Source organism: Candoia aspera, chromosome 5, assembly GCF_035149785.1.
Source record: "Candoia aspera isolate rCanAsp1 chromosome 5, rCanAsp1.hap2, whole genome shotgun sequence".
Taxonomy (NCBI): Eukaryota; Metazoa; Chordata; class Lepidosauria; order Squamata; family Boidae; genus Candoia; species Candoia aspera.
The window spans coordinates 98,923,653-98,934,160 of NC_086157.1; the positions used below are offsets into that span (position 1 = coordinate 98,923,653).

The 10,508-nt window shown below is 45.3% G+C and overlaps 1 protein-coding gene across 1 annotated transcript; it reads left to right on the plus strand.

Annotated features, from left to right (window-relative positions):
* The first annotated feature begins 741 nt into the window (after window positions 1–741).
* On the plus strand, window positions 742–7,511 carry LOC134499206 (vitelline membrane outer layer protein 1-like). The gene is made up of 3 exons (XM_063305830.1): window positions 742–986; window positions 1,652–1,746; window positions 3,576–7,511. Exons 1-3 carry the CDS (start codon window positions 816–818, stop codon window positions 3,865–3,867), a joined length of 558 nt encoding a protein of 185 aa, XP_063161900.1. The 5' UTR covers window positions 742–815; the 3' UTR covers window positions 3,868–7,511.
* The last annotated feature ends 2,997 nt before the right edge of the window (window positions 7,512–10,508 follow it).

Below are 10,508 nucleotides of genomic sequence, written 5' to 3' on the forward strand. Positions count from 1 at the left end.
GCAGTCATATAAGTGGACATCAAACATATCTAATGGCGTTTGGATGTGTAAACGATTACAACAGGAACGACTTCAACTCTATTTGTGCTGCCTACAAGGCAAATAGTAAATAGTAAATAGCATGATAAAATGAAGATTTCAATCAATGGTCTCCGCTCCTTCAAGATTAGACAGCTTTAATCTCTGCTGCTTGATTTGATTTTGGCATTGGAAGGCCAAACATATCATTGGGACCTGTTTAATTATAGTTTTATAATTTAAATTTCAGTATCTGAAATTTGCGCTACAGGCAAGTGTAAGGGAGATAAACAGGAATGCGTCCAGTAAGATAGGATTGCAATAGGTATGTGGGTTAAAACACATATAAAGCATGCAAATTGTTTCTCAACATACCTTTCCCAGCAGCAGCTTGGCAACATAGACTGATTTTACAGGAATTAATGTTTTTTGCTGGATTCAGAAACTTTGTGAATTAACTTTGTGTTCCCAGGGACCCCCTAGTGACCTCTTGCTGAACCCTAGGATGCCACAGAATCCGGGTTGAGAGACCCTGTTCTAAGCTATAAATCCCAGAGGCTGTAATTTCTGATGTCAGTGAGTTACAACATTTAAAACAAATATTAACATAGTACCACCTGTCTAGTTGATGAAACAACTCAATGTGATATTATGCAAACTGATTTTACTTTACTGGGATTGCAAAACATGGTTTGTTGAGGGTGGTGCTGTGGACATTTTATAAATGATTCCTGGGTTTTGGAAGCTGTATTTTCTGAAGACACTGCTGTTTCAAGAGGCAGAGTGCTTTGGTTTCCATGGATCTCTCTGTCAGCACCACCCTCCTCTTGACGATCTCCTGCTGCCTGTGGAATACAGAAGCCCGAAGTTACAAATATGTGCTCACTGTGCCAAATGGGGGGCCCTGGGGTTCCTGGGGCTCCAGTGATTTATGCACCCAGGGCTATGCTCACGGCTTCTCCCTGAAGGTAAAAGCGTATTTTCAGATGCTCCTTTATTTCTGAATATTCCTTTGAAATTAGTTCTAAAATTCAAAAAGGAAATGTTTGAGGGGGCAAGGGCCTTATAGCCCTCTTCTGCTACTTTTCACTTTGTCTTTCAAGAAAGGCCATCAGGAAGTGATTCCCATGATATTTAACCCTTTTGATTCTATAATCAAAGAAAGGCATCAAGTTTGCTGTGTAATATGGGGAGTGAGTAATCGTTAGCACGATAGTAATCGTTTGAGAAGGTTTTACCATTAGGTGTTAATGACTGAATTCCAGGCAAGTTAAAGATAAAGGTATCTCTTCCTTTAGAAGCCCATTAGCTGTATCCATACAATATGCTTAGCCAAGCTGTGAAAATCCCATCACAGGCAAAGTTGGCTTATGGGTTTTTCTGTAGCTTAATGTGCCTTGAGAATTCTGCCTGCAAGACTTCTTTCTGAGATTATCCACAGAAATGAATTAGTTCAATGACCATGTTAAGCTGGTTGTTTGAACATAACTAGTGTGTGTGGCAGATCTAGTCTTGATCCAAGTCATGGTCCCATATTTATGGGTCCGCGTTGGACATTCTGAGAATTGAAGTCTGAAGGACACCAGGGGCAGAAAGACTGATCTACAGCTTTATCAAAGTCTCATTTTCTCAGGTAGAGGGAGTCCAAGGAGATGGCGATGATACAGCTCTGAATGGAATCCGCTTGTACTGTAGCGATGGCAGAACAATTGAGTCTACAGTTGGACTGTGAGTACCTGACTTTCTTGTCATATTTCATTTTCTTGTCATCCAGAGCAGGGGCGGAGATGATTGTTGCTTAGTTCACTGCTGATCCAACCCTGAAAGTCAGCTTTACTGATTTCAGAAGGGGAGAGCAGGCCTTGTGTGGGGAGAATTTGGAGTGAGCAGTCCCATTGGTAGAGGGAGGCATATAGGCATTGGGGAACACGGCAATGAGGGTGCACCCACCTCCTCAGTTGCTGTAGGACATGCTGCCAGAGGGAGCCAAAATTGGGGGGAGAGACAGGAGGAGTGGAGAGTAAAAGTTTGTTGCAGAAGGGGAAGGAGAATTTGGAGAGAAAACGCTGCAGGAGAATGAGGAGAGCTGTTCAGGGCAAGTGACAGTTCCTGTTTGGGGTGAGGAGAAGACCCAGAGGGACAAACTGCACCCAAGCCCCAAGACCCTGGAGGGCTAGAAGGGATCTGGCTGGTTCCAGGTAGCAGCTTCACCCAAGGTCCTGGAGAGGAGAGAGGGGACAATTGGCTGCCAGAAGAAAGCCCTGGTTTGGGGGGGAAAAGTGGGCAGAAGACCTGGAAAGAGGTTCTTCCCGTAACACAGAAGTGGATGGTGTTTTGGCTGAGCTGGGAAGAAGTCAACTAAAGCTGAGTATGCTCCAATAATCCAAGCCCTTGGCTTGGCTTGGCTTGGCTTGCCTTCCCTTTTTTTCCTCTCTCTTATCAAGAGGAGGAAAGTTGCTGATAGGCTGATGTGGGAAGTAACCTGACCCCAGCACTCCATTATTCACCTGGTTGTAGGTACATTCTGTATATAGTAAGAAAGCCTCCAATGTTTTGTGGCTCTGTGTCCACTGCTACCTTTGCTTCATAATACAGCTCCAGTCCAAAAATGAAGCCCGTCACACTGTGACAGGGTGCCATAGCAAACGTATCTCCATCCTTTTGACACCCCCCTCGTCTCTTTCCCTACATGCATTCACTCCAACAGCACCCCTCATGGACTTTAGTCTCCCACACACTTCCCTCATTGTGCAGCTCAGGTATTGATCTGGCATTCCTATAACTCTCCTTGTGGCGAGACAAAGACTGCCCTGCTGAGCTACACGTTCAACTGAAGGACAGCTGTCTGGTTGTTCTGAATGTCATACACTGGAATTCCGGGCAAATCTCTTCCAAATCAAATCCCAGTCAATTCAGTCAGAGAACTGGCAGGGAATAGTTTGATTTCTGTATTAAACATGGGATTGCATTGTTGGAAAATATGTATTATTTGCATACATACCTATTGATGAGATTGGAAAACAGGGCCTCTGCAAGCAAAATGTCTCGAGGCAGTATTAGGGCAGGACTGGGGCATATGAGATATCTGTTCCAACTTCCTTTATTGCAAAGGCCCCTCTCCCAAAACAACACCTCCAATTTTTTTCCTAGAATCACCACCCAATGAGGCAGATTGGGTGAGACTCAGCTATTGACACAGTCTTCTTAGTGAGTTTTGATAGCCAGAAGTAGAGTTCAGCCTGGATCCCTAGTCTTAGCCCAAGACCTTAACAATCAGTCACTTTGTCTCAGCCCAACTCCATGCAATGTACTGTAGGGTAGCCTCCTCATGATGCACCCCGGGCAACGTGACTTGTCACGGCTAAATAGTCTACACATCTGGCTGCTGGACCTCACAAGGATTTTCCAGCAAGAAAAGCAGCATGAACACCGAAATGCTATGCCATATGATAAAATAAAAAACCTTAACCATCAGACCTGAATCTCTTGGACTGCTGAAAAGTGCTTGATCTAGACACCAAAAAGATGCTCCTCCATCATTGTCTTTTTTTTGGCAGATGGGGAACCTGGACTGAGATCAAATATTGCCCGTCGGGCTACCTGGTTTCTTTTTCTCTGCGAGTGGAGCGACCTCAAGGACAGGGTGATGATACATCAGCCAACAACATCCAATTCACCTGCAGTGATGGTTTTGCCCTACTAGGCTATGGGCTGAGCTGGGGTAATTTTGCTGCATGGAGCCTTCGCTGCCCCTCGTCCGCCATATGTGGGATCCAGACAAAGGTGGAGGGTTACCAGGGCCATGGTGATGACACATCACTCAATGATGTGAAGTTCTTCTGCTGTTAATGGTTGATAGATGTTTTCTTTTGTTGTTGTTTATTCGTTTAGTCGCTTCCGACTTTTTGTGACTTCATGGACCAGCCCATGCCAGAGCCTCCTGTCGGTCGTCAACACCCCCAGCTCCCCCAGGGATGGGTCCGTCACCCCTAGAATATCATCCATCCACCTTGCCCTTGGTCGGCCCCTCTTCCTTTTGCCCTCCACTCTCCCTAGCATCAGCACCTTCTCCAGGCTGTCCTGTCTTCTCATTATGTGGCCAAAGTATTTCAGTTTTGCCTTTAATATCATTCCCTCAAGTGAGCAGTCTGGCTTTATTTCCTGGAGGATGGACTGGTTTGATCTTCTTGCAGTCCAAGGCACTCTCAGAATTTTCCTCCAACACCACAGTTCCAAAGCATCGATCTTCCTTCTCTCAGCCTTCCTTATGGTCCAGCTCTCACAGCCATATGTTACTACGGGGAACACCATTGCTTTAACTTTGCGGACCTTTGTTGTCAGTGTGATGTCTCTGCTCTTAACTATTTTATCGAGATTGGTCATTGCTCTTCTCCCAAGGATTAAGTGTCTTCTGATTTCCTGACTGCAGTCAGCATCTGCAGTAATCTTTGCACCTAGGAATACAAAGTCTTTCACTGCTTCTACATTTTCTCCCTCTATTTGCCAGTTATCAATCAAGCTGGTTGCCATCATCTTGGTTTTTTTGAGGTTTAGCTGCAAGCCAGCTTTTGCACTTTCTTCTTTCACCTTCATCATAAGGCTCCTCAGTTCCTCTTCGCTTTCAGCCATCAAAGTGGTATCATCTGCATATCTGAGATTGTTAATGTTTCTTCCAGCGATTTTAACTCCAGCCTTGGATTCCTCAAGCCCAGCTTGTCGCATGATGTGTTCTGCATACAAGTTGAATAGGTAGGGTGAGAGTATACAGCCCTGCCGTACTCCTTTCCCAATCTTAAACCAGTCCGTTGTTCCGTGGTCTGTTCGTACTGTTGCTACTTGGTCGTTATACAGATTCTTCAGGAGGCAGACAAGATGACTTGGTATCCCCATACCACTAAGAACTTGCCACAATTTGTTATGGTCCACACAGTCAAAGGCTTTAGAATAGTCAATCAAACAGAAATAGATGTTTTTCTGAAACTCCCTGGCTTTTTCCATTATCCAGCAGATATTGGCAATTTGGTCTCTAGTTCCTCTGCCTTTTCTAAACCCAGCTTGTACATCTGGCAATTTTTGCTCCATGAACTGCTGAAGTCTACCTTGCAGGATCTTGAGCATTACCTTACTGGCATGTGAAATGAGTGCCACTGTTTGATAGTTTTAACATTCTTTAGTGTTCCCCTTTTTTGATATGGGGATATAAGTTGATTTTTTCCAATCTGATGGCCATTCCTGTGTTTTCCAAATTTGCTGGCATATAGCATGCATTACCTTGACAGCATCATCTTGCAAGATTTTGAACAGTTCAGCTGGGATGCCGTCATCTCCTGCTGCCTTGTTATTAGCAATGCTTCTTAAGGCCCACTCAACCTCACTCTTCAGGATGTCTGGCTCTAGCTCACTGACCACACCGTCAAAGCTATCCCTGATATTGTTATCCTTCCTATACAGGTCTTCTGTATATTCTTGCCACCTTTTCTTGATCTCTTCTTCTTCTGTTAGGTTCTTGCCATCTTTGTTTTTGATCATACCCATTTTTGCCTGGAATTTACCGCCAATGTTTCTAATTTTCTGGAAGAGGTCTCTTGTCCTTCCTATTCTATTCTCTTCTTCCACTTCCGCCCATTGCTTGTTTAAAAATAATTCCTTATCTCTTCTGGCTAACCTCTGGAATTTTGCACTTAATTGGGCATATCTCCCCCTATCACTGTTGCCTTTTGCTTTCCTTCTTTCTTGGGCTACTTCTAGTGTCTCAGCAGACAGCCATTTTGCCTTCTTGGTTTTCTCTTTCTTGGGGATGTATTTTGTTGCCGCCTCCTGAACAATGCTGCGAGCTTCTGTCCAGAGTTCTTCCGGGACCCTATCTACTAAGTCCAGTCCCTTAAATCTATTCTTCACCTCCACTGCATATTCCTTAGGAATATTAGTGAGTTCATATCTAGCTGATCTGTGGGTCTTCCCTAATCTCTTTAGTCTGATCCTAAATTGTGCAAGAAGAAGTTCGTGATCTGAACTACAGTCAGCTCCAGGTCTTGTTTTTACCGACTATATAGATGTCCGCCACCTTTGTCTGCAAAGGATGTAGTCAATCTGATTTCAGTGTTGTCCAACTGGGGAAGTCCATGTATAAAGCCGTCTCTTAGGTTGTTGGAAGAGAGTGTTTGTTATGCAGAGTGAGTTGTCTTGGCAAAATTCTATCAGCCTATGTCCTGCTTCGTTTTGTTCTCCCAGGCCATGCTTACCTGTAATTCCAGGTGTCATTTGACTGCCCACCTTAGCATTCCAGTATCCTGTGATGAAAATAACGTCTCTTTTAGGCGTGTTGTCCAGTAGGTGCTGCAGATCCTCATAGAACTGCTCTACTTCAGCTTCTTCAGCATTTGTGGTTGGGGCGTATATTTGGATCACTGTGATGTTAGATGGCTTGCCCTGAATTCGAATTGAGATCATTCTATCGTTTTTTGGATTGTATCCAAGCACTGCTTTAGCCACTTGACTATTAATTATGAAGGCTACTCCATTTCTTCTGTGGTCCTCTTGTCCACAGTAGTAGATCTGGTGGTCATTTGATGTGAAGTGGCCCATTCCAGTCCATTTCAGTTCACTGACGCCCAGAATGTCTATCTTTAATCATGACATCTCACCAATAACCACATCCAATTTGCCCTGGCTCATAGATCTTACATTCCAGGTTCCAATGGTGTGTTGATCCTTAGAACATCGGATTCGCCGTTCACCACCAGCACCGTCGGCCGCTAGCCGTCCTTTCGGCTTTGAGCTAGCTGCGTCATCACGTCTGGGGCTAGTTGAGCTCATCCTCTGTTCCTCCCCAGTAGCATTTTGACCACCTTCCGACCTGGGGGTCTCATCTTCCGATGGTATACCGACATATCTCTGGTTGTACTGATCCATTTAGTTTTCAGGGCAAGAATACTGGGATGGGTTGCCATTACCTTCCCCAGGGATCGCATTTAGTCTGACCTCTCTGTCATGACCTTCCCGACTTGGGTGGCCCTTCACAGTTTAGCTCATGGCATCATTGAGGTGCTCAAGCTCCAGCACCACGATAAGGTAATGATCCTTTGCTGAAGAGATGTTTTCTTACCTAACCCTAAATATTATTGAATGTTAACTTGAGTACAGGGTGTTTTCTCATGTATATATTGGTCTGAAGTTATTTACTCTCTTACTGGGCATCTTTTACTTTGGAGAATATAGAACTATTAAGGGAAAAAAATTATGCCAGTTTTGGTTAAGAATCAAAGAAAGTTGCTGCTAAAAATATTTTGAGTCTTTTATGGCAGCCCTGGTAAGTGGAAGATGAGGTTCATGAGAGGTTTGTTTCTTGAACAAAACCTCCAACTGACCATGAATTTCCATGATCACCTTTCTTTAAAGAGTTACATAAAAGCTTTTTTCCTCCAATCCCATGGCTTTGCACTTCATGTGAATTATTAATTAATCAATTTATTAAATTTCTACTCTACACAACTGATCAGGCTCTGGGTTGCTTACAAATAGGATAAAACACTATTTGTCTTTTATCATGAAAACCAAAAGAAAAAATGTAACCAAAACCATAAACATAAGGAACAAAACCATCTGCTGTCATGACCCAAACACCCTCCAGAAATGGTCTGTCCTCAGCTTCTTCTGGAAGGATCCAAGGTGGGAGCTGATCTGATCTCAAGCAGAAGGCCATTCCAGGGGGCTGGCACTGAACAGCAATGCCTCTGAGTGTCAGCCCCCTTGACCTTCTGAAAATGGGGAACCATCAGCTGCTTATCCCAACGCTGCTGCAAGGGACAGGCTGACACCAATGGGGAGGTGTGGTCCTACCGATAACCTGGAGCCAAGCTGCAGAGGCCTCGAGAGATTAAAGCAAGCACTTAAATTGTGCCTGGAAGCTGAGTGTCAACCAATGCAAGGCCAGTTTCACTTGTTTCCAACAGCAGCTGCTGGTGAGCATCTAGGCTGTGCCTTTTGTACAAACTGAAGCTTCTGGATTGCTTTTAAAGTCTAAACCCATGGTCTTCAAGGGCAGCTGTAATGATTGCCTACTCTAATAGACTCAGACTCACAAGCAGGAACTTAATGATATCTGATTTATTAAAGAATAGTATGCAAATACAGAGAAAGCTGAGAATGAGCAAAAGCGCGCCAAATACAAACTAAAAACCTTCGGCTCAAACGTAATCCCTCCCCTTGCCCTGCCGTTGCAAACTCCCCCCCCCCCCCCAGGTGCTGGTAACCGTTTCTGCTGATGTCCTGGGGAAGGAACCTTGAACACATGAGATAACCCAAACACATTCCAATCCAGCTACTAACATATAACAATCCCACGAGATAGAATCCTCCTCCCCTCCCAGATGAAACATTCATCAGCCAAATGACATGCAAAACGTTACGATGTACCGGCAACATTGGAATGGTGAACATGACATACTGCCCCCCAAAAAACATTAAGGAGCAGGTTTTAGAGGATAAGCTAGATGAAAGCAGCAAACCAAAAGAGGAGATTATACATCACAGGCAGACACCCATTCAGGGTGGGGAAAGTGCTTCCAGCGAATAAGGTACTGTAGAGTGCCATGTAGGCGGCAAGAATCAAGGACCTCCTTCACCTCAAAATGTTGTTGTCCATCAATCATGATTGGAGCAGGAGGTGGGGGTTGTGGATGCCAGTGATCTGAGTGGTTGACAGGCTTGAGTAAGCTGCAATGAAAAACAGGATGTAAACGTTTCAGATTGTGTGGCAAATCAGTCGAAACATGACAGGGTTAACAACTCCCACAATGGGAAAAGGTCCAACAAACTTAGGAGCCAACTTCTTTGAGGGCTGAGGGGACTTAATGAACTTAGTGGAAAGGTAGACCTTATCACCAATTTTAAAAGCAGGTTGAAGGGCTCGTCGCTTATCGGCGTGCAGTTTATAGGCAGATTGGGCATCAGCCAATGCCTTTTGAATCACTGGCCACAAATCAGCCAGTTGAGCAGCCCAATCAGAAGTGGAGCAGGGCTGTGTGGAGGGTTGAGGCAACTCAGGAATGGGAACAAAGTCCCGGCCAAACACAGTATGGAAAGGGGTGTGCCCCGTACTCTGATGGACGGCGTTGTTATAAGCCACCTCAGCAAAAGGTAGCAGATCAACCCAATTGTCCTGCTGATAGTTGACAAATGCCCGCAAAAATTGCTCCAGGGTCGAATTAAGAGCCTCTGTAGATCCGTCAGTCTCCAGATGCGACGCAGTGGACAACGCCTGCTTGGTACCCACCAGCTTTAGAAATGCCCTCCAAAATTGGGAAGTGAACTGTGTCCCGTGGTCCGTGACCAAGCGGGAGGGGCTACCGTGGATTCGGTAGATGTGGATTAGAAAAAGGCGGACCAATTGCTGAGCAGACGGAATAGAAGCACATGGAATGAAATGGGCTTGCTTGGAAAAGTAGTCCTTTACCACCCAAATCACAGTCTTTCTCTGACTAGGAGGCAAATTCACAATGAAGTCCATAGAAACCTCCTCCCAAGGACGGGAGGGGCTGGCCACTGGCTGCAGTAGCCCTTGCGGTTTACCCCCCTTCCGTTTTGACATGGCACAGACAGGACAAGAAGCAACATAACTTTTTACATCATGTCTTAAAGTGGGCCACCAAAATTGGTGGCATACCAGATGCAAGGTTTTGACAAACCCAAAATGACCAGCCACTTTATCATCATGAGACCTAATCAAAATTTCCCTTCGCAAACTGTCAGGGACAGAGGTGGTTTTGCTTCCAAGCGAAGCCTCTGTCAAATGCAACATTGTCTCTATTCGCTTGCAACCAAGTGCCAGATTTCAGCTCTAGCAGAAACTGTTGCAATTGCGAGGAAATTGGCGTCCTTCCCCCAGCCGGTGAAACCAAAGCTGGGGGCAGCTGTGCACGAGTCTGACTGCGTGTGACAGCTTGCAACCCCAATTGGGATGCTGTCCACACTGTACCCACAACGTCAGGTGCCTGGACCGAATCCTGGGGCAGGCAGGAAAGTGCATCAGCCAGGAAGTTTTTCCTACCCGGAATAAAGTTCAACTTAAAGTCAAAGCGACTGAAAAATTGAGCCCAGTGGATCTGCTTAGGACTGAGCTTACGGGGCGTGCTGAGTGCTTCCAAATTTTTATGGTCAGTCCAAATTTCAAAAGGACATTTAGCCCCCTCTAAGAGGTGGCGCCATGCCTCCAAAGCAGCCTTGACTGCAAAAGCTTCTTTCTCCCAAACATGCCATCGCCTTTCCGTCTCGGAAAATTTCTGGGACAGATACGCACAGGGCTTCAGGCGGTCATCAGCATCCGCTTGCAGCAAGAGCGCTCCAATTGAAAAATCGGAAGCATCCACTTGAACCACAAAGGGTCTAGTGGGATCAGGGTGTTGAAGAATGGGTTCAGCAGTGAACAGGCTTTTGAGTTTGTTGAAAGCCAACTGGCATTCAGGTGTCCAACTGAGCAATGCCCCCAGGTT